We start from the raw sequence: 24,913 nt of genomic DNA on the forward strand, positions 1-24,913 counted from the left end.
GAAACTCAAACTTACTCCTAAAACAACAGCTGTATTAATGGAGGTTGAGCTTGATTGTCATTGGCTGGGACTGGACAATCGTCTATATTTGAACGTGTCTAGTCTCGGCCAATGACAGTCGAGATCAACCTTCATTGGTCGAAGGCCAATGGACAATCGTACACTAATATAATAAACGCTGTTGCTCAATTTTTGAGCTTCAAGTTTACTAAATGTAGATAATGGTGTACCAATCGATAATTGTTTAAAAAAAATAGTGGTTTTTAAAATAGCAAGTCGTTTTCATTCAATATGAATGCATATCTACCACAACAACGCAAAGAATTTAAATACTTTGAGTTAATTTTTATTGTCGCTCATACATTGATTAACCAATGCCAATCTTCAAAATTTCATAGATATAATTATGATGTATATTGTGTTTTTATTGGTGAGAGTTAGTGAGTAAGAGAGAGAAAGAGAGAAAGAGTGAAAGAAAGAGAGAAAGAAAGAGAGGAAGAAAGAGAGAAAGAAAGAGTGAAAGAAAGAGAGAAAGAAAGAGTGATTAAGCAACCGAAAGAGACAGACAGCGAAAGAGAGAGAGAGTGAGTGTGAGAGAGAGTTGGAGAGGCAGCAAGCGAGAAAGAAATCCTCTCAACAACCACATATACAATCAACACAACGATGTAAATAGAAAGCAGTGGTTTAGTGTTGAGAGTGGATTCATTCATTGGTGGAAAGTGAATCCTGAGAAAATGATGATTTATTAGTGGATTTTTGACAAAGTTTGAAAATTAATGAGCTAGACCGTTTACGGTGAGAGAGTGCAATATTATAAGCTTTGTAGAAATATGTTGTCCGGGGGTTGGACGAGAAGGGGGAGGGGGTAGCTCAGTTGATAGACGGCTGAGTAATTAATAATTCCCTCCCCACTCTCACACTGAACCCCCTCACCCCTCACCACTCCACAAGGGGAGACTTGTTCCATTAGTGGCCATACATTGTTGTTGTTGTGGACGGGGGGTTGGCGAGGAGTATGGTCGATTCTTGGCTTATATTATAGAGTGGTGTGGAGTTTGGTAGTATGGATCTAGAGGAGGAAAATGGAAGGCAGGTGTAAGTGGGAGGAGAAGCAGGAGATAAACGAGTAGAGAATTGAGGAAGCAGAGAGAAGTGAAGGAGAATGGAAATATTTGATACAGAGATAAAGATGAAGAAGAAGAGGAAGAAGAAATAGAAGGAGCAAGAGAATACTTATGGGAGAAGAATGAAGAGAACTGGGAATGTGTGAAGCAAGAAACAAGAAGAAAACTGACAAGAGAATTGATGGAGAAAGTTTCGGAAAAGAATCGAAATGAAAGAGAAGAGAAAAGATAAAGAGCAGAAACAAGAGAAGCAGGAGGATAAAGAAGTGAACAAAACTGAAAAAAGAGGTAGTGTAAGTGAAGGAGTATAAGTAGAAGTGAGAGCAGTAATGTAGTCTATTGAAGTAAATCCTCACAATGAGACGCTAGAAAAAGAAGAGAAATTAGAGCGAGTAGTAGAAGGAGGGGGAGGAGGAGTAGGACAAGATAATAAAATGTGTAGTTGTGTCAAGGAGACGCAAGAAGGAAGAGGATAAAGTGGGAGGAAGAGGAGGAGGAGTAGGATGATGATGTAGAGGAGGAGAAGAAAGAGAAGGAGGAGGAGTAGGAATAGGATGATGACAAGGTGGATGAGGTTGAGGAGGGGGAGGAGGATGATGAGGAGGAGGAGGAGGAGGAAGAGGAGGAGGAGGAAGAGAAGGAGTAGGAGAAAGAGGAGGAGGAGGAGTAGGAATAGGATGACGAGGAGGAGGTGAAGGAGGAGGGAAAGGAGTAGGAGGAGGAGGAAGAGTAGGATGAGAAGGAGGAGAAGGAATAGGAGGAATAGGATGATGATGTGGAGAAGGTGGAGGTGGATGAGGATGTGGCGGAGGAGAAGTGAGAGGAGGAGGAGGAAAAGGAGGAGGAAGAGGAGGAGGAAGAGGAGGAGAAATAGGAGTAGAAGAAATATGATCATAATATGACCAGTAGTTGTGACGAGTCAAGAACACTAGAAACCTAGCTAAACACAAGAACACAAGAAACCAAGTGCCTTGGTTAGTTAGCTATGTTGAGACTCACTTCATAATGTCAGTACTTCTCTAAGTAGCATCCAATGCTTCCTATTTAACCGATGCTAACAGGGAAGTGGAGAAGTGAGGCCACTTTATACATAGCCGAATACAGTTGTGATGACTTTGCAATCAGCTAATAGACGTCGAATTGGACGTTGGGGTCACTTTCAGTCATGTTGTGTCTACAAAACAATGTTCAATATTCGAGGAAGCATGCTGTTCGACTGTCAGTTGGACACCACTTCCAATGTTCCCTTCTAATGGGTCACAGATGCTACTATTTGACTTTGATGGTTGATATACTTTGATATTGTATATACCCTACAAGGGTCATCCATGTTTGGATATATTCAACTGGACTTGAAGGTAATATCAAGGTAGCAGAGAGACTATTAATATGATGATGGAGGCATACTATGTATACATGAATCGTGTTTGCCATAATGTTTGAATATATCCAATATGATTCTCGAGGCTTTCCCCTCATTTGTACGGGAATATTGAATTGGTCTATATTGAAATATTGAACCTATTTATTAACAAAGGTGTCACCAATAGAGTTAATGCGTTACACACGCAGAAAAAATCAAGTAAGAAGAATAAAATCATAAAAAGAATGATAAAGGAGATTAGTTTAGCAAAGAGAAGAACGTGTTGAGTAGAAAGAGAGTGAAGGAGATATGAAAAAATAAGATTATACGACAGAACACATCACAATATGATATAAAAAATGTAGAAATGAAAACACAATACATAATATCTATCATGTTGTTTTTTCCACAGCATCTCTGGATACAGTCTTCAATTTAAGAAAAGAATGTGTTTTTTTAGTTACTGCAATGAGTTTCAAATTCGATAACTTATTAGAGTTTATTTTTTTTCATTCATTTTATTAATAATATCGAAAGAAAACAAAGAAGAGACATCGAAAATACTTGAAGACGCAACATGTACAAATAGTAGAGTACAGATTAATTAGTAGGAATTGAAGATGATTCAAAGTTGGGGTGATGTGTCAACAACCCATGTTGCCTTAGAATTGTTTGGTTTCATTTTTTCAAGAACGCCATATTATTATCATAATCACTAACAATATTTGATATTATCCTTAGATTATATATGTAATTGTAATTGGATCGATAGATATGAAAATGAATAATATGAAGATTAGAACCACTACTCCAAGCTGTGCCTACTTCTGCCTGTTTGGTATGGGAGAGAAAATGTTGTAGATCATTAATGTTGATATACCATATACACGCCTCTACGCTGCGCCTACTCTCTCCTGATTGGTCGAAATGTGTAATATACCTGTTTCTGAATTCCACCGGTAGATTACAGCAATTACTGGGTGCCATTAAAAGCATCTAGGTGTGCGTGTTATGGAGTGATAAAAAAAACGTAATCATTTTATTATTGTTGAATATACTGAAAAAGGCTGTTTTGATTCAATTGAACTAGTTCACAATTGCTACTGTTGAATGGATTATCAAGGATTTTCAATTGAATAATTGTGATTTTGATTAGAAGTGGATATTGAAATACAGTAGGCCTACTTAACAGAGAGTAGATGAAACTAAGCTAAATTTGGGGCAGAAATTATATCAATTTGAATTAGAGATATTTAAAGGGAAACTCTACCCCATGGTGGAAATATTTCAACTTTCATATTCTTCGGAGAAATATTATTGTGGAGATAGTAACAGTTTGTTTTTGCACAAGTTCTTGAATAATCACCTTCTCTACTCACAAATTTGAGAATAATATTGTGAATATACTTTTCTTACATTAGCTTTTTGATGTTTCAGAACGTTTGTGTGGAATAAACCATTACAAGTAATCTTTCACACTTCAAAGTTTTCATATTTCTATTACTAGGGTGATATTTTAATCCTAGTGTTATTGAAGTTCCTTTTTCTCTAAAATCTGTATATTTTACTTATTCTCAAACTCCATAGCTTGTTTGATAATTAAAAATGTTCCTGTGTTAATCTTCTCTTTCTGAGTAGCATTTCACTCCAAAGTTTTTCCATTTTTATTAGTTGCACAATATTCTGATCCTAGTTTCTTCGTGGGTTCTCTATTTTCTTCAACCACTCTCTTCAAAGTCGAAGTATCATAGAAGAGTCGTATGATGTGTACTCTCTCTATCATATAATTTGAACAGCAAAGAATCTCACAGGGATTTGGTATGTGTTTCTTAAAAATGTGAGGAAGAATAAGCAGTAAACAAGCTGACAAACTAAGAGTACTGTAGCAGAAACAGAAAAGTCATACACTCAAAGCAGAATAATTACTCCATCGAATGGAACAGGAGGTCTCATCGTATTGATGGATGCATCTCAATTTTTTATCTTCTTGCTCTTTTGTTCAGTCGCTTCTTTCTTTTTCACCTTTGGTCCGCGCTTTTCCTTTTTTCCTCCTTTTCATTCACTGGAGCATCCCTTTTTCCCATTGGTAAACGTAATCAACCCTAATGGAAAATTCTAGAAGATGGAGGCCGCTTTTCAACGGGTAAAATAATCACAGTTTTCCAGATGCGTAGATTATTTTGTTTTTGTGACTGCTTTTGAGTGATGATACGTAATGGAACATGTTTTCATGCGTAATCTACTACTTACATTTATTATCTATATCGCAATTATTCTCAATATTTCTCATATAATTAATCTCATTGTGAGTCATTCCACCATAACTTCAATTGAAAAAAGTTTCAGAAGATTATAATAAGGAGGAATTTTAAACATAAATTAGCAACAAACCTCAAATTATCGTGCAACACGATGTGCTCCGTCAATTTATATGAAATGTTTTTCGCTTGCTTTTGGAACTTCAGCTTATTGATAACATTGTTTTCTTCCTTTACAATGAAGATTATGTATTTGATCCAAACTTCCAATGAAATATTATTAGTTAATAATTATCTTGTGATGAGTGATAGTATTCATCTATGATAAGGCAGATTCAGAAGTTCTATTCTTGATCTTATGTGCTCTCTTATATCAATTTATAATAAAAACCAAAACCTGAAGATTATATTCTTTTCCAATTATATACAAACGTGATTGAAATTTGAATGAGTCACTTTCCTTATCTTTCCTACATGAGAAGCTCAAATCCTTTCCGTTCTCATCTTATCAAATTCACAAAATGGAAAACTGGGTTTCTACTGACTTCTTGAGAAATACAATCGTTATTCGATTGTGAATGTTTTGTTACAGGTCACATTTAGTTGATTGAATAAAAGCAATTGTCAACTCTGAGTCATTTTCCAGCAAATGTTAGGATTCCTTTCAGCTGTATAATCTTATCTTCATCTAGAACTATTAATTGACTAGTTGCTAGCAGACTAGGTTCTAGCTTCTATCCAACCTACTAGTTGTGTTGTGATTGTGATTTTGCAATTACCATTATTTGTTATTTATAAATAGTATTCACAATGTTGTTTTAGCCAGCTAAAGTGCTATTTGATATCTCTGGATTGTGAACGCCCCATCTAGAATCAACTGCTATTAGCTAACTGCAGTAGCGATCCAAGCGGATAATTTGTGTAACTTGAAGTTAGATTGAAAAAGTAAGATTATAATCATATATGGCTGCCGTTTTAAAAGAGATAGCTAGAGTTAGCGGACTCAAACCTGCGCCACAGTATACACATACAGTATGGAAACTCGGCTAGTACCCTGGCGCAAGAATCCGTCTTCTTGTTAGGAAGTTCCGCATTGTAATAGTATTGATGGGAGGTTCGGATCACTTTACTGATCCGGATCAATTGATTTCGTTCACTGCCGCGAGCCAATCAGAAGACCAGGATTGAAACTCCCTAAGGTCACATGACGTGTCTAGTATTTGCGCCATGTAAAAAGCAATGGTTGGATAGGCGTTTGATTTTCATTCTATATATATTCTGTGCCTGCGCTATCTGCTATCTCGTCTGTTAATTTTTTTCTAACGTACCACTTTATCATTGAGTTAACACAGACTTAGCAAATAGCTGGAGTTAGCGAATAGCTCGACTTAGCCAGCTAACTCCAACATTGTGAATACCCCTATAGAGTTTAAATCATCAGCTGATTTGATTCAGTTTCAACCAAGGTATCTGTATTCTAGGTACATTGGTTTCAACCAATACTGCATGACACTAGCTTACACAATACAACAATACCTAGAATCAGCCATCTCTCGAATCAGCTGATTATACCTACTTGGTGATCCCGAATTGACTTCCCTTGATGCATCCAATGATTGATGTATCACAATTGTACTAGAGTTTGGGCAAAGCAAGTAACTTGCTCCAAGCCACTTGCCACCCAACTAGCCTTGTGTGAACGGGGCCGTAGGTCAAGGGTGAGCTGACAATTACAATCAAGCCACGTTTGTTGCCGCCGCGCTAGTACCGTACAAACAATGATAACAATTTTACAAGCCGATAGGCAAACCTAATTGAAACACAAAGTGACTTCTACTCCTTCATAATTAGATAACAATCGTAGAACACAAGCGTTCTGACCAAAACTGTTTGTTCTGCCAACTTGAAAAGTAGAAAAAAATTCGGAAATGTCAAATGGTGTCGGGGAGCCCCCTCTCTCAAAACAAGGGATTCAGGGGGCTTGAACTCTGACCCTTTCAAAAATGCGATCTGTCAACTCGTGAGAGAGCCCGAGCTGTAATGGCCATACGCTCTCTCACTCTCTCTCATTCTCTCTCTCGGCTTTGTTTCGGTTCGCAGCTCCCGTCATTCTTAATTCCATTTCGAGGACTTGTTAATTTTTTTCGGAATTGATGATGCAGAGCAGTATTTGCCTTTCGAAAGGGAAACGAAACGAAATGACAGTTTTGTTTGCGCTGAATGTGCTATAATTATTTTTTCAATCAATTATCATCTAGATAATAATTATATTCATCCGATTAAGCTCGGGAAGCACCATATTCGTTTCATTTTCAATTGGACTTATATACTCTTATTCCAAATCACAATATTTGACATTATCATACTAAAGTCCTGCTTTGTAATGAATTTCTGTTCTGCTGAAAAAGAATATCAAATGGTTCTTATGGAGGTATTCATACATTAACGTGATTATGTGGTCAGTTGTGTAAGTATTCATTATCGAATATAGATGCAAGAGTCACATATATATCACAAAAAATACAGTAGATAGAAACTTCCAATCTTATAAACTATTATAAACATAGAAAATGAATCGTGCAATTATTTGAATTCAAGGTTCCTGAGAAATCTTCTACTCCTTTATGGAAAATGAATAAAGTGAGAACAGCTCTATTCTTATAACGAAATACAAGTAATAGTGAAAAGTAAATTCTTCGTTGGATTCTGAAGTGACATTGATTGACATGTTTTTATATAAACTGAAAACTTTTTAAATTCTAAAAATTGTGTTCTACTGCACTTGAAAATCAGATCATAATCATCTCAAAATCATCATAGTTGAAAATCAGAAGAGAAATAATTTGAAACCCATTTGAACATTTATGCACTATCTATATAACCGTCCTTTGGAAATTCTCGTATTTCACAAAAGACGCAGTACTGATTTGATGCATTCAAAATCGTCGAACCTCATTAACATTGAAAACGTCGCAGTATTGTCACAACACATATCGTGAAAAAAAATGGTGAAACACACAAAACATATAAATTTATTTTTAATAAAATTCTTAAATAATAGTGTTGGATGACTTCGATTAGTACCAGCGCGAGGAAACTTCTAGTCTCAATTAGTGAAAAAATACAGAATTATAATTATGAAGATAATAAATCCTATTGTGTTTGATACCTATGAGATTTGATAGCTTTATCTAACTGTGTTAGTGTTCAAACAATGATGAATAAAGTGATTGTTTTCAGGATAGACGTTTGAAAATTGAGCAGTTGAAATTATGCTGGTTGCGTTAAAATTGTCCTATAATGTTGATTTCGTTATCTATAAATATTTTTGTCATAATCATTCAATTTATTGATCATCATCAAAGGACTTTTGAACTTTATCAGCGGTAAAGGTCCAATGGCACTTGATACAATAATCTAAACGAATTCAACCACAGTAAAATCATGTAATTTGACGAGAACCAATATTAACCAATTTTTAGTTTCACTTAATATTTCATCATTAATAGGTTATCATTCACATTGTTTTAAGAATAACATTTTTTCAGTAATTTTATTCCTAAATATCGTGGGTCGCAAATTTCACTAAAGTTTCATTTGACTTGTCAACATACTTTAGATGAGGAAAAATATTATTTTTATAAAGTGAGACTCATAAGCTACATTCCATTTCAATTGAAATATTATGAAAATAGTATAAGTATAAAAATAAGAAATCCAAAGAGTTGAATGAGAAGAGATCCCATTACCAAAGAAAAGTATAAATACAATTAGCGGAATTTTTGTTATTCTATATCAGCTACTCTAACTCTTGAAAAAAATAATTACGAATATTTTTTCTGAAGAACATAGGACTGGAAAATTTGAGCCAATGACACTAGAAACAAATCTTTTGTGAGAAAATAGTTTCTCACAAAACTTGCGTGGTTAATTTCATTTCAGACATAGATCCTAGTAAGAATGGACAGTCATTATTGAGTGGAAAACAACCTGTCCCTCAACAATAACTTCAACAATCTCTTATGAAGAAGTTTAATTTATGGTGAAGGGAATCCTATCTTTTTTGAATACTTCTTTGATAAACTGTCTAAAAAATAAAAATCCCATTTATATTCCTTAGAAAAATGTCCAGTGTCTTCTGGAAACCGTAGTTTTTCAAGTCAATGAATAGGCTTGATTACATGTTACATATGAATGGGATTGAGTAAGTTACATTTGAGTGAATTCATCCTCCAATGATATATTAATTAGCATGAATTTCCAGTGTTCCAAGACATTGATTACATATCACATATAAGTGAGATTGAGTGAGTTACATTTGAGTGGATTCATCCTAAAATCATATTCATTAGTATGAGTTTCCAGTGCTTTAAGACAATGAGGTGTCACATACGTCAATTTCAGTTAATTAATCCGGCAACAAAATCAGAAAAATTTAAAATTCCTTTCAAAGAAAAATTAAAAGATGTTCAAAAAAGGTTATTGAGAAAATATTGTGAACAAAGGTGCATCTACTTGTCATTAATCTTATGGAATTCCTTTTATTAGATTCCTTTATTCTTTTTTGTGTTGGACTGTAACTTAGACGCTAGAAGTTTGCTCGGCTGGTTTGCTAATAGTGAGTTGGTGTGATTGGTGAGGCTAAGGCTAATACCTGTGGTGAGGCTAATTTCCATTGCCCGCTGCCGATGACCCAGCACTTTAAACTGGGGCAGCGACACTTCATTCGACACGCCAACCGAATTTGGACCCTCATTCCATTTATAGCGGATATCTCTCATGGTATACCCAACTGGGAAGAACCAATCAACACAAAGCACCATTTACAGCTAAGCCACACCCCAATCAAACTTACAATTATTAGAATTATTAGCAACAAGTGGACAGGTTGGTGGTGATGATGTGATTTAGGTAACCGTGATCAAGGAGACGGGGGTCAAGCGAGTCATCATGATCGTGAGAGTGATTGATGCTTGAAAACCGAGTGATCAAGGTGACATGGGTCAATCCTGATCGTAAGAGAGATTAGTGATTGAGAAACGTGTGATCGAGGAGACATGGATCAATGATCATGAGAGTGATTGGTGATTGAAAAACAAGTGATCAAGGAGACAGATGTCACTGATTAAGATCGTGATCGTGACCTTCAATCAAGAAAACAAGGATCGAAAAAACAAAGAAATAGGGTTCGAAAATGATGACATGAAGAAAATGATCATGAACCTGAGAGTGATTGGTATTTTTTTGAAAAACAGCGTTCAAGAAGACAGGGATATAGGATTGTTCAGTAAGGCACACTCATGATTGATGATAATGATCATGATATCAGTTGGTGATAAGGAAAATATAGTAATTGGGGTAACAGGTATAAATAGTTACGAAGGCAATTCATGGATACAGTTGATAAAAAATAAATTGGTGATTGTGAATGGATAATTATGATACAGGTACAGGTGAGTTTAAGCCAGCCACCAACGTGACAAGCTTCAGCACTGTACAATTTTGACTGTACAGCCAGCGATGAGTCTTAAGTTTGATGCAAGTGATAATAAGAGAATTTGAGAGGAAAGAGATGAAGTGATACAATGACGTGAAGTGCAGTAGGAGAATTGATGAGGAAGAAGATGAAGTGATAGCATGATTGATAAGTGTGACAAGGAAAGAGTATAATACACATGAACACATTTTTGAGAGTGGAAATGATAGCATGCAATTTCGGTCCTCCACCAGCTCCCAGTCACTTCCCAGGCAGGCGAGCTTATCTTTGACATTTCTTTTTTTTCAATTCAAAATAATTTAACAAATTTCTCTGCTCTGATGTTATGTTTCATGGAAAATCAGTAGGAATCACAAGACTAGTTCATTCCATTGTAGAGGCTAGAAGTGTCTTGTGAAGTGGCTACGGAACATAAAGAAAATTATAAAATAGATTGAAATTTATTTTCAAGTCTGCTGCGTGACGTTGAATACTCACATGATAACATTATTTTGATATAGAATATTTGAAAGGAAGAGGACGTGAAGGAGGATAGTGGATAGAGAAAAAGGAAGCATTTAAATTATTTCTGACGACAGTAAGTTTCATCAATAGCAATAAGACTGTAATTTAAACAATTCCAAAGCATGTTGTTCAAAAATTTCTATTGCTTGTTTTTAAAAACCGATTTAATACACATTAATTGATATTGGAATATCAGTAGAAATATTCACTGCTTCAACATTCATAATAAGAATTCTTTAAAGTAGGCTTCAATCTCAATATTATTTGTTACTGGAATGTATCTAAGCTCTGGAAGTATCTTTGTTTGATTGTTAGTTATAAGATATAACGAAGATATAATTAAAAAATTGAAGATTTGATTAAGAAGACCTTGTAGAGCCACTACTGAGAAATTAAAATTGGTTTTGGAGAAGAAATAGATGTTAATAAAATAAAAAGTCAAGAGATGAGGCAGCAGACTGTGATGTTTGTAATATTTATCATTGTGAACTCTGAACGTTATAACAGTCTTTGATACCTTCCAATAGGGAACTCTACCAGGAGCTATAAGAAGTTCCTTTCTACCCACAGCAACCACCAAGAGTCACTCTCAGGAGCTGTATTTGACTGATATAGCAATTAAAAGAAGGGTGCTCTACCAGGAGCTTTCAAGAGTAGAGACCTCCTATAAGAAGTGAAGATACCTCCTATCAGGAGTAATGAGACCTCCTACCAGGAGTGAAACAGTCTCCTACAAGACAAGCTCGCCCACCAGGCGCTGAGCTACCAGGAGCAAGAGGACCGCCAGCCAAACATGGTGCTGTACCTGTGGATAGGTTAATTTCGGTCGCCCTCTGCCTGTGCCCGAGGACACGGAACTGAGGCAACTGCACCTCGTTGGAAATGCCCACCGATTTCGATCCCGCGTTCCAAATGTATCGAATATCGCGCATTGTGTATCCAACTGCACTTGACATACAACATACAAACACGCATACTTAGCTGTGTAAGGCTGTTTGCTGCTTGTCTGCGAGTTGCTCCCGACCATCTACAACCATCCATCACACGACACCACTTCAGTCATTTACTCTATTCAAGGCTACTCTAATTGCAGGTTGTTAGTAGTTATAAATTGTATATTTATGTTTCATTATTGCAGGGTTTTCAGAGAGCTAATTGGTCATGAAGAATAGTGTATCGAATTGCTAGTAATCATAAATCAAGGTTTATTGGTACATGTAGGTTTCATTATTGAGGGTTTCAGAGAGTGATGGGTCATCATCGATTGTTTATAGAATAGGGCCATAAGCTATAGGTCAAGAAAAATAGTGTATAGTAGAATAGAATAGTGTATAATAGAATTGTTAGTAATCATAAATGGTGTATCTAGTGTCTTTTTATTTAGGGCTACTTTTAATCTAAATAAAACATAAATCTCAGTACCCTTTTAAATTATTTTGTCACAACATGTTTCAGACATTAATGCCATTTTCATTGTATTGACTTGAAAATAGCATTAATGTCCGAAACATGTTGTGATAAAACGATTTAAAAGGGTACTGAGATTTCAGTTTTATTTATATTTTAAAGTGTACCTAGGTTTAATCATTGGGGGTTTCAGAGAGTAAACTCGTCTTAAAGAAATTTAATTGGTAATCGGTTGTTAGTGATCGGAAATAGTATATTATCAAGGTTTCATTATTGAGAGTTTTCTGGATGTAAATCGGTCATATAGAATAGTGAATTGAATTGTTAATAATCATAAATATGATCGAACCATAGTACGTAATAAATGAATGAAGAAAAAGTAATGAATGAATTACATTTTAGTAATAAAAAAACTATTATAAAAAAAATATTAGTCAATGAGAACATTTTTTGTTTTATTCACATTATTTACTCAGTATATTCAAATGAATTAACCTGAATAGATATTATTATTGTAAATATGTGAAATCTATTTAATGCAAACCAGAAACCTACCTCATGTAGAGAGGCTTTTGTTCAATTGTGAATGTAAATTGAGCTTTATTATCATTATTATTACTGAATCCATTATAAACAGTATCTAGCTATGAAAAACTACTTGAGTAGACTCTTAACTGAACATGAATATTGATGTTATAGAAGCTTAATTTCTTCTCAATTTTAATAATTAGTTCAATAATGATGTTCATGTGAGCCATTATACCAGACTTATCATGTAACATTCAGATTCATGTAATTGCATCTTACATGCTTAATTTAAGCATCAATCAATTACATGCGAAAACAAGAGAGTTATTCAATACAACAAAAATATGTAAATTTGTGAGTGTAAGTTCAGTCATAAGCTTGAAGAGTAATCTAATATTGATTATGTAAATAGTTCTTTCCAGGAACGAATGAGCTTGTGAATAAATTCTCCAAACAGATTTCTTTGAAAACATAAGTTTAAGAGAGTAAAATAATTTTTCAATTTATTCTGGATTGATTTCGTATCATGATTATTATTACCATCAATTTGAATGTATATAATTTTAGGATTAGTCAGTTTTTGTGATGGAATTGATAAGGTTAAAATTTAATAAATTATTGCGAAAACCGAATTGGAGATCAATGTCACATACCAGATTTATTCGGTTTTCAACTTGTACTATACAATGACGAGGTATGTTATCACAATAATATTTCAATTTGTTAATTTAGTTTGATTGAATTAAGTGATTAAAAATTAACAGGGGAAATTGCTTTAGTCCTAGAAGATAATTGCTGAAGAATGTTATTAAAAAGAGTGATTATGATGGGAGAGAATAATTATTGTACGAAGATTTAGAAAAATGTGGGCAGAATATTTGTGTTAATGGGAGAAATTCATAAAATTCTAAAGATGTTTGGTTGGAATTGTTAGTTAGGTGAATGTATGGTATTTTTACAAGTCTGAATATAATTATTTGTGCCTCACGAAAAAAATGATATTTTGGAAAAGTTTATGGTGTCAGTGAAGCGATACTGGATGACTGAATCTGAGTTTATTCATCCATTCATTCATCAATGAATGTATGAATGAATGTGAGGTCAATAGAGCCGGGAGCAACCCACATGAGTTTTATTGATTAATTTTAATTGATTGGTCTTCTCTGATTGATTAGTATGGAGCACTTGAGTTCATGATAGGTGGGAGAGGTTCAATGGGAGAACACTGCGGGATTTACTCAATGTTGAAAACAGATTTGATACGATAATAAATAGACATTCCAAAACAAATTTTAAGAATTCTTGCACCAATCTTAATAAGGTATCAAGGTCTTAATAAGGTATTTATCATGAAATATACAAATATATTCAGTCAGAGTACGTGTCTATAAATCACTTTAACAATTTTATTCATAAATTTTTATGATACATATTTATAATTAATTATGATTATGAAAGGAAATCATTCACACTATTTTGGTTTCTTCTCGAGAACTTATTGAAACTGGTGCCAGAATCACCAAAAACAACAGTATTTTAAAAAAGCTAAACAAGAGTTCTCTAAGCTTTCTAAATTTGAATTAAAAATGAAAACATTTACAATAATATTGACGAGGTAAACTCTCTGTTTTTCCAATGGAGAAAACTCCATGATATTGTTGACACATGCATATCATTGGAAAACATAACAATAGATAAGAGAGTATCAACTGGCAGATGGATGAAATATTTCTGATAAAGCTTGAATTTGAGAAACAATTTCTAGTCATAGAATAATTAAATTTATTAATTTTGAAAACTGAGACCACAAACTGTGAGCGCATGCGTAATCAATAATACTCAAAACATGCAAGTGAATTTAAAAATTAAACTGGCAAACATGCATTATAGAAGACTATCAAAGATTTAGTATCATTATTAGAATGTTAAATGTAAATCAAAATAGTGAGATATTCGAGGAAGCCATGTAGAAAGACTACAAAAAGTTTTCAACCACCATACATTCTTCTTCAAGCTTTGAGAGATTGAAAGGAAATTGGGAATTATGAAGAGAGAGGGTTTCTCTTCGAAATTAATGATTATATTCTTAATCTCTAATAGATGTCATTGGATTCGAACAGGTGCCAGAATGTTTAGTTTATCATGCGAGAAATATAAAGAATCTAATTATCAACCTCAGATAGTGAAAGTAAATTTCAAGAGATTTCACTTCAGAAATAAGTTATAAGTTGCAGAAAAGATACCACAGTCAAGTTGGGGATCTTGCTTTTCCATATAGTAGTGTGGATTCAAAAAGTTGAAATTTGAAGACTTCTATCGAATGTAGCAGGAAATATCAGTATTTCAACTTTTGTGTTCCATAATAATGAAACTCCAACTTTGTCATTAATACTTTCGTGTTTTATATGATGATGTTAAGAATTGGTTAACACCAAAGATTTGTAACCAAGATTTACAAGTGCTATAAGCTATTCTGGATTTTCCTAAGTACAGTCTATAATGAGGGAGCATTCAAGAGCAAGAGCCAATAAATTATTATTGATCAGAGGAAATAAATTCATTCACTCATAGAGAATAAGTTGGAGTTTCAGGAAGCTATCTACCTGGAAACTAATGTATTGAACAGCTTGTTAAGAATGACATAAGGAACTTGTACGATGTTCCAATAATTAAATTTCTCTAATTATCAAGGCTATGAGAATGAAAAGGTATTTGTTATAAATGAAACTATGACTTTGAAAACTGAATATTTGGATACAAAAATATCATCGAATGGAGCAAAATACATGCAAAGCGAGAAAAGCTGTTAGCATTTAATGGCCACTAGAAATTAATAAAACAGAAACAAACTTGGATGTAAGGGATATTTGAGTAAGGTCTCAAGGAGAGGGGGGGAAAGGTGAAACACAGCGCTCATTTCACATTGATAAATCCGTTCAGTACTCTTGCATGGTTCCGGCTTGGTTAAGGCAAGGTTAAGGCATGGTTTAGGCATGATTTACTCATGGTTAGGCATGTAAGTATGATGCTTAGCAGTGCAGAAGAATAGCTCCCAACGATTGATCGGTTTTAGTGAGCGTAATAATAATTAGTAAGTTGTAATCATTTCGTCTGAATCAGTTTGTTTCGTGTGTCGCAAAACGTTTTGTCGTGTGCAGAGATTCTAGTTCTGATCAAGTTCAGAGGAAAAGGCAGACTTTTGATTGATTGCAATGGACGTTCAGCGTTTTGGTTTCCACGTCCAGAACAAAGTAGAGCGAAAAAGAGCTAAGGCTTCCTTCCCCGGGCACGAAGCTTAGTGCTGTGTTTGAAGAAGGAGACCGAAATCAATGAAATATTGTTAGAGATGTACAAAACAACATGTTCCCATCAGGAGATGAAAGGAATGGTTATGTTTTCAGCAATAGACATTTAAAAAATAGACAAACATTTCAAAAAAAAAACATTGCAGTGGGAAAGAGCATTGGTAATTTCAGGCTGCACGCGAATATACCTCTATTGATTTGATATCCTTTCTTCAGTAATGATTGATCGAAGTATAACTGAACGAAAAAAATCACTACAATTTCGTAAAATTATTGTAAGTCAGTATTAAACAAAGTTTTAGCATAATAATGATAAGTATAGTATAATAAATATTATTATTATTAGCGTATGGCTTTCAATGGTGGGGAGACCCAAGGGTAGTTACACCTCCCTTTTCAATAAGTAGTATAATTAGTACTTATACTACTTATAATACTATACTTATAATTATTATGCTAAAAACGGTTCAATTCATCAATATAGTATACTCTGTATATTATTCAAAAGTAGTATAGTATTATCTAACTAAGTCATTGAGGAGCCTAATGACATCAGTGTGATAAAATCACGTCACTGGTATGGGCTACTAGATTCAAATTATTAAAAAAGAAATTAAAAATACTTGAAGTACCCTTTTATTAAAAACTTTAAAATATTTCAACGACTAGTTTCGACCATTGGTCATTTTCAAGTTAGAATGTAAAAAATAAACTAGTTGATACTTTAGATGATATGAATCATTGAGGCATCCCAAAGCAAAACTAGCCTTCTCTAGATATATTATGATATTGCTGTATTTGTTAAATTTTTAGATTAATATTGGAGTACCTTTCGAATATGTATTGCAACTATTGTGAAGGAAACAGACATTTGAGTAAGTATGATGGCTTATACGAGTAATATTGTAAATTATTAGAATATCAGTTGAGAATAGACTGTAGATTCCAGTTGAATACAAAATATTTATTCGAGTATACAAATTTCAGCTTGATTACAGTGATATTACTTATTCGAGCATTGAAGTTTGATTGTTTATACATAAATAAATATAATATTGGATAAAACGTTTTGAATCTTTGATTTCCTTGAGTGTTATTATAGAGGAGTATGCAATACTTTATAAGTATTCTTTAATTCAAATTGAGTTTATGTTGTGAAATTGGAGATATTATCAGTGATACAGGAAAATATATATTTACCCTGCATTATTCGAGTAGTCTATATTTATCAATACATATTTACTATAGTATTTACCATATTTGCTAAATATTAATAAATACTACAAATATTTAGTCAATACTCAAATAATATAACATAATACTTGAATTTACAGGAGTAATCAAATAATTGACTCGAGTTGCGTGTCTTGATAGGAACTTTTTAAAATTACTGTATAAAATGCTTTTTTTGAAACTATATTACTTATATTTTCATGAAAATTAAAGTGAGAGCAGAATTGAGAGTACATGAGAGTAGAATTTTTTACGCGCATTCTTCAAATGAAAGAATCAAGAAAACCCATGTCTTTTTAGAGACTGGGTTGTCCATCTTGAAGTTTTCTCAAGAAATATTCTTAAAATTTCCTTCAATATACTGTAGTTTTGTAGGAGTGGAATCAGCTACATATAAGTGTATGTTTTGGAAGTTTCAAGACCGAAAACAAGTAGTTTTTCCGAAAGTTACGCCTGATAAAAAAAACTCCAGTTTTCGAGTTGATGAAAAGACCTGTCGCTTTTCCTGTCTGGTAGAGATATGGCGATGCGTTGAAGAGCGCTCTCTTCAGGCATTCAGGTAAACCTGCATTGACGGTCGCCTAATTAGCAATGCTCTTTCACCTGTGCTCTCATTACACGTGACGATTCGAGTGGAAATCAACTTTCCCCGGTGAAAATGGAATGGAAACTCAACCGGGAAAAGTTTTCAGTTTCCACTCGACATCTCGCCAAGTAGAGCAAAAAACACATTGAATCAGTTTTTTCTTGTCACATCAAGTGGACATCATTTTCAGAAAGTAACACATCTAAAATTCTAACATTGAAACTTACTAGTAGTGTTAAAATTGTTGAGTTATAATAGCACTAATTGAGTAATAGTGATTGCACTGTCAATTCCAGTCATAAAAGGCATCAGGTACTCTAATTTTTTACCAAGGATGATATTCATATATTTTCTTGTATCCTCCTTGTTGTTTACTTAGTTTCTCGTCACATGAGTAATCACGTATTGATATTAGGATGTCTTATGTTATTGTGGAAGTATTGTATAGAAATCTCGTATTATTATTACAATCAGTACCAGTACAGTGAGAATCACAACTTTACTTGTGAATTATCTAAATAGTGTGAAAATTCCAGCAGAATCAAGCTCGTCTTTTGAAAATGGTAGAAACAAATAACCGAATATTCAAGACTAGACATTCAGAAAATGTATATTCGTGAAAATTCTTTAAATTTTTGAGATTCAAATTTCATGAGAAGAGTATTGATAAGAAGGACTAGCTCTAATAATGACGAGTATGAAACACTATACTCCAAGATTGTCCAGTGGGATTGAATTTCACCAATTACAAAAAATCACCTCACTTCTTCCTATAGAAAACAATTAATTAGTTAATTCATTAGTCAACCAGTGAAGAGAGAATCATAGATCAATGGATTGTTGACAAGAAAAAGGTCATTCATGAGAATATTGAGATTTCTGCATATTTGAAAATGAAGAATGATGAATCATCATCTCATTGGAGTCTGTTAGTTCCATTATGATTATCGACAAACTCTCTACGAGAAAATAAATTAGAAATGAATGAATATATAGAACGTGAATTAATATGATTAATATCATTGACGAAATAAAATATTGGGTTGGAAGCTAATATAATATTATGTCAATAATGAATCACTGATGCAATCAATATTATATTCTATGTCCTCTGTTCTGTTATATTATATTTTCTACGTTGATGATTATCTAATGATGATACTTTCGTGTGAGCTTGCCAGCTGAGGTCTTCCAATATCTTCTGTTGGGGAAGAAAGAATGTAAGACTGAGGTTTTTCCATGGAATTTTGTACTTTTTTTTAGAATAAATGAAAGAATGTGAAATGATGAGATATCTATAAATAAAACAAATCCATTTGGAAAAGACTGGGGCTTCTCCTGCTGGATTTACTTTTGATTAGACCGCAATCTACCTGTGTAGACTAGTGGGTAGTGGGTACATTCAGTGATATACTTCAGTGCTTCACTTCATTCATTTTTCTTTATCTTGCTCAATGGTACTTTTAATCAATTCAAAATGTGCCCAATTACGTGATCAGTAACTTTTGTCACGCTTGAAGTGTAATAGAATAACTACTGTAAGTTGATACATCTAGTTAACAAGTAATCTTGTTTCTACATCAAATTTGGTTAGTTGATTTATATTTTGGATGTGTAAGAACTTTGTACATGGCACTAGAGACTACAATGGTACAGAATATTATTATAATCTCAATAAGCAATTCCCAAAGTCCTTCGGATTCTCGCGTCAAACCTACAAGTGGGAAATCAACTTTATACTTTCCGTGGGAGTTCTGCATGTTGTTTGGGGGGTAGCTGAATTTGAAGGGGTATATTTTGTGGAAGGGGGTACATTTCTTGTGCAGGCGACTCTTATACATGCGATGAAATTATAGATAAAGGCTTGGGGAAGGGGTTGGTTGGTCCTTGAACAACCACAGTTTGATAAGGCCACCAACATATTTGATGGACGATCGTTTTCTTGTTGACCAACGCTTGAGGGGCCCTGGAGGGGGTTGAGGAGGTTTGTGGACCCCCCTGAGGGGAACGGGAGGGGGGCTACGGCCTCCTACGCAAAGTCATCAAGATTTTGTGTCGTTCGTGAAATACGATTCAGAAGCAAGAGGCACAGTAGTTGTATCCTCTCTTTCTTGCTTGTTCTATCTGCTTCTGAAGGAGGAAAAAACTTCAAGGGTCAGAGAACTCCAGTTATGATACTGTTACATTAGCTTGTAGCCGTTTTTTTCCCGACTGGGGTCTATTTTGATTCGTTTTTCTTCACTGAGGTCATTTTTGACTTATCAGCAAAAGATGAATCAGTTAAAATGAATGAGACATAGACTGGGAAAAGTTTGGAGCTCATTGGATGTGGCATTGGTTGAAGAAAGTATCAAGGGAATGGAGATTATGTTTGTAGCTTCTGATAGAGACATCGGCTGGGATGATTTTCAAGTTCAAATAAATAATGTGGCTGCGACTAAACATTGTATCATGGGACCATTAATTTTGGTTGGACATTTTTGAATGAGAAATGGGCTTTAGTGAGATTTACTGTTATTATTGTACGAATGAGAAGCTTCAATGTTACCCATAATGTTAGCAGTCTCAAGTGGATCTCATCACTATTATAACAAGAGTCTTTATATCAAGGGTCTAAAGATTTCGATTTGAAAGAGACATTGACTAGAAAAGGAATTACATTTGAATGGGTTTGGTTTCTGATATTCATTTATTTGTTGATCACTATAGGATATTCATAGAATACTGTATACATTTAATCTTCCACATTTTCATGATTTTGTAAGCCCTCAATGAGAATACATTTTGCATCTATTTGTTTATTTGTCTGCTGATAAAGAAATTTCAATTCCTTCGTCAGAATCTATGATAATATATCCATTGCTGTGATATAATAAAATATCATAACCATTATACCTACTTGTGCCAAGTACAAACTTCTCAAAAACCAGTTAACATCCGAAACAAGCCTGACTGTTCCATACACATCGTGTTCCAATTCATTTTGTAACAAGTGCTTTTCTACAAGAACCTATTAAAAATATTCCAAAACGGAACAATGTTCTTACAAACGTAATTTACATCAAATATAACAATATTTCCGATTTCAGAAGTGTTATTGAGAATAACGTTCGAATTGAATATTGGAATAGAATTAACACGAGAAGAAATTACTGCTATCAAAAGTCGCGTGTGAGCACAATTTCAGATAAAATAGTTCCATATTGATATAGGAATATTGCAATCGATATCATTTACGACACCTATAAACTATAAAAACTGATGATATGGAACAATCAGGCTTGTATGTTTCTTCTAAACTTAATAGAATAAACTGGAATAAAAGTGAAACGTTTTATTCAACCTTCAAGATGAATATTATATTGAAGTGATAAAGTTCTAGCTCAACCTCATTGTTTAAGGTATGTTTCCTAATGATGGTATGAAAGTAAACCCTTAATTATTGACGTTATAATAACGAAAAATTCAAGAGATGAAGAATTTGTTGAACTCTATTATTTTAAGATATGTACTCTTCTAATAAACTGGATCTGCTTCATATCTTGGAGGCAGTTTTTCTGTTAAATTAGTAAATAACTAATCCTACTTGAAGATTGTGGAATAAGTTTTCTATTCAGCTCTTCCAGTTCCAGAGATTTTAAATTTGGTCTCCTACCTACTTTGCAATATCGTTTAGAAATAGATCTTAGATTCTACGTCAGTCTACTCACAGCTTTCTATCTCAATGTGGCACAGTTGTCGGTCCATAGGGAAGTACTGCAGGTTCATGGGACAGGAAGCTGTGATCGTTAATCTGAAACATAAGAAAATTACAAATCGATTCAGTAAAATTACAAATCGATTCAGTAAAATTACAAGGTGTTTTAGTCAGTTATCAAACAGATTAGCTTACAAAAAATCAGAAAAGAAATATTGATTAAGTTAATTGGTAATATAATAATTGTATTGTATTGATGGAGAAATAATATGCAATTAATAAGAATATCATTTTATGATCTACCGGTTTATTTATAATGGATTGAGTATAAACTCACTTCACGTATATGAGCTACTTCATTCAAATTAATAGAAACAACATAAAAACTTGTAGTACCCATTATTGAAAACTTGAAATATTTTAACTAAAGTTATTTTTATAAAAGGTACTACAAGTTTTTAATATTGTTTTTATTTATTTGGATTGAGTATTTATAAGTCGATTGAAAGAAGGGATTGATGATAAGCAGTGGTTGAGTAAGAGAGAGGACTGAAAAGAACCAACTCCTTTCAATAATGAGTATTTTAATTTCATATTTCAGTACTGTAACAACATGAACTAGTTTTTCATTTCAGTAAATGTGGTTACTATGAGAAGATCTTGTCATTAATGCCGTACCATGAGTCAGCATTCAGTGTTGTATTTACGAGTGCCAATATCAACTGATACATTCATTAATTAATTTTATTGTACAAAATACTACAATCAGAATATAATTATGACATTGAAGGAAAAACTAGGCTGAGCCTGTAATATTTCTCTCCAAAAAATTTTGATAAAAAGTTGTCCAAAGGTTGAGGTTATATCACTCACTGCTTCGTCACTTGATTTTTGGTTCAGGAATAATGATTTGAAGATTTTGAATTTTGAAGGTTGACATAATACTTCGAATGAATTACAAAATGTAATGCAACTGGAAACATGTGCATATTCATGCATATAATTAATAATACTTGATTGGATAGCAAATGTCTGCAGTGAATTGAGAGTGGAAACATCACTTTTCAAAACTAGAGTGACAACGGAGAAATAAATAAATGATGATGATGAAAAATGAATTCTCGAGAATAGGATTGATGAACACATCAGTTAAAAAATGTAAATGATTTTGTTCTTCTTCACTGGTCTGCTTCTTCTTCATCTTTTACCTTCATCTTCTACTTCTTCTCCATAATCATCATCATCATCATTCTCCCAGTTTTCAGATGCTGAATGCAAGTGTAGTGTGTGCTGTATACGAGATGAAGAGTTAAGGTTGATTTTTTGTGCCTATATCAGCTTCATACTAAAATGTCAGAACTTATCTTCATCGCTTGGAATCATTCATTGAAGCGAGCTTTTTCGAATAATTAAGTGCTGAGAGCAAAATGTATTGTTGAGAATAAAAAAAAGAGTAATAAAAAGTAGAATTAGGAGAAGTAAAGTAGAAGAAGGAAATGAAGAAGAAAAGTAAGAAGAAGAATAAGAAGGAGAAGAAGAAGAAGAAGAAGAAGAAGAAAAAGAAGAAGAAAATAAAGATGAAGAAAGGTACGAAAAAGCAATAGGTGAGAAGATAGAAAAGATAGAAGGAGAAGTTGAAGGGATCAAGTGAAGAATAACACAACAGAAGTACCGTAGTGTAGTGTATTTGAAGAGAACCAAGTAATTATTAAGAGGAGGATACAGGAAGAAGTGGATAGAATAAAGCGGAAGAAAAAGGAGAAATATAGTAAGATGGGAAGAGAAGAAGAAAAAGAAGAATATCGGAGAAGAGGAACTAGCATCAGTATGCTCTTCATTCATTACAGGAAATACTTGTGAAGCAGAGATAGGCTGCTCTTGCTTGCTGTATGGATGGAACAACCTACCCTGCACTCCCAGCTGTCAGCCATCCTTATGAATATCACCAATGCTTCCCATTCCCAGCCAACGCTGCCAGTTTGTAGTGAATCTCAACGTAGCTCAGTACTCATTAATCATCACCTGTCCTGCTCGCGATTTGGGTCGTACCAGGTTTAGGGGGGGCGGAGATTTGGGGGGATGTTTCATGGGTATTGGTTGGTGGTAGGGGGGGGGGTTAGTCACAGTTTGATACTCATACGTGGTGGTCCAAAACTCACCCCTCCCCCCTCCAACCACACTAATGCACATGTAAGTGCCCCCTGCTAAGATGTTCGAGTGACGAGAAGATTCACTGTAAACGGTCAGTATTGGTTGGATATTGTGACAGTCACTAGCGAGATTCTCACCGGGAAAGATTTCTATCACTGGAAAAAGTGCTGCTACGTATTTTCAATCATGTTTAATTCATCACTAACCGTGGTGTTAGGTGAGGGAGCGAGAGAGCAATCTCAACAGCGAGGGAGATTGTGAGATAGTAAATGAGTTAGAGAGAGAGAAAGATAGAGAGAGATAGAGAGAGAGAGTGAGAGATAGGGAATGAGTAAGAGAGTGAGAGAGATGGTTATAAGAGAGAGTAGTAGTAGTAATAGTAGTTATAATAGTTATAGAAAGAGAGTGATAGATAGGGAATGAGTAATAGAGTGAGAGAGAGAGAGTGCGAGAGTGAGAATGAGTGATGAGAGATAGGTAATGAATAAGAGAGAGAGAGAGAGTGATAATGTGTGAGAGAGCTTTAGAGCGAAAAGTGGACGAGCGATTCCGGACGTAGTGATCCATAAGCTGCTTTGACATTTTTCCTCTCCGACACTCTGAAGATCAAGCTGTTTTTCAACAGCCTACTCGTTCTATTTTCACCGCTTGAAACTGAGATGATTTCTCTATGTATGTGTGAGAAGTGTTCTCACAAGTGTTTCTACCTTTGTATTTGTGTAGAAGTGCTCTTACCAGTGTTTTTGATTTTCGGTATTTCACTTGTGTAAAAGCGTTCTTCGTACAAGTGTTCCCAGTTGGTCACTTTTTAGATTTTGAAATACACTGGGCGTTTGAAGTAGCATCCTTCTTTATCCTCATCTCCTCCTGCTTCTATCTTCCGCTTCCCACTCAATACAATATAGTTTCTGTTTTCCATATACAGAGTGTCCCACGAAAAGGGTAACAGCCAAAGATCATAGATTCTACATGATTTTTTTTTCTTTAGGGCTACTTTGTAGTTTTCAAGTTTGAAAATGGCATTAATGTCCGAAAAATGTTGTGACATAATAATTTGAAAGGGTACTGAAATTTATATTTTTATTCTAAATGAAATTTGCATCGAAAAATGTTCAGTATCATATCGGCCTTAGTTTTCGAGGTATATAGGTTTTTCGATATTGTATTTCTTCTTTAGATCTACTCTTGAATAGATATAAAAAAATAGAAGTACCTTTTTTTAAAAAGGGTAAAAAAGGTAAAGGTAAAGATTTTTTTAAG

General features: G+C 34.1%; 1 protein-coding gene across 15 annotated transcripts in view; it reads right to left on the reverse strand.

Moving 5' to 3' along the window:
• Positions 1 to 24,913, reverse strand: part of LOC111046946 (gamma-aminobutyric acid receptor subunit beta) — a 196,848-nt gene that overhangs the window by 62,224 nt on the left and 109,711 nt on the right. For 8 of the 15 annotated variants that reach the window (XM_039431262.1, XM_039431261.1, XM_039431263.1 and 5 more), the window contains exons 5-6: positions 21,516 to 21,598; positions 9,400 to 9,537 (exon numbers count right to left, since the gene is read on the reverse strand). In XM_039431262.1, coding sequence (XP_039287196.1) covers positions 9,400 to 9,537; positions 21,516 to 21,598 — 221 coding nt within the window. Of the gene's footprint in view, positions 1 to 9,399; positions 9,538 to 11,551; positions 11,690 to 21,515; positions 21,599 to 24,913 lie in introns of all 15 variants that reach the window. The other 7 variants (XM_039431264.1, XM_039431265.1, XM_039431266.1 and 4 more) reach the window with 1 other exon arrangement.

The sequence above is a fragment of the Nilaparvata lugens genome, chromosome 6, assembly GCF_014356525.2.
Source record: "Nilaparvata lugens isolate BPH chromosome 6, ASM1435652v1, whole genome shotgun sequence".
NCBI lineage: Eukaryota > Metazoa > Arthropoda > Insecta > Hemiptera > Delphacidae > Nilaparvata > Nilaparvata lugens.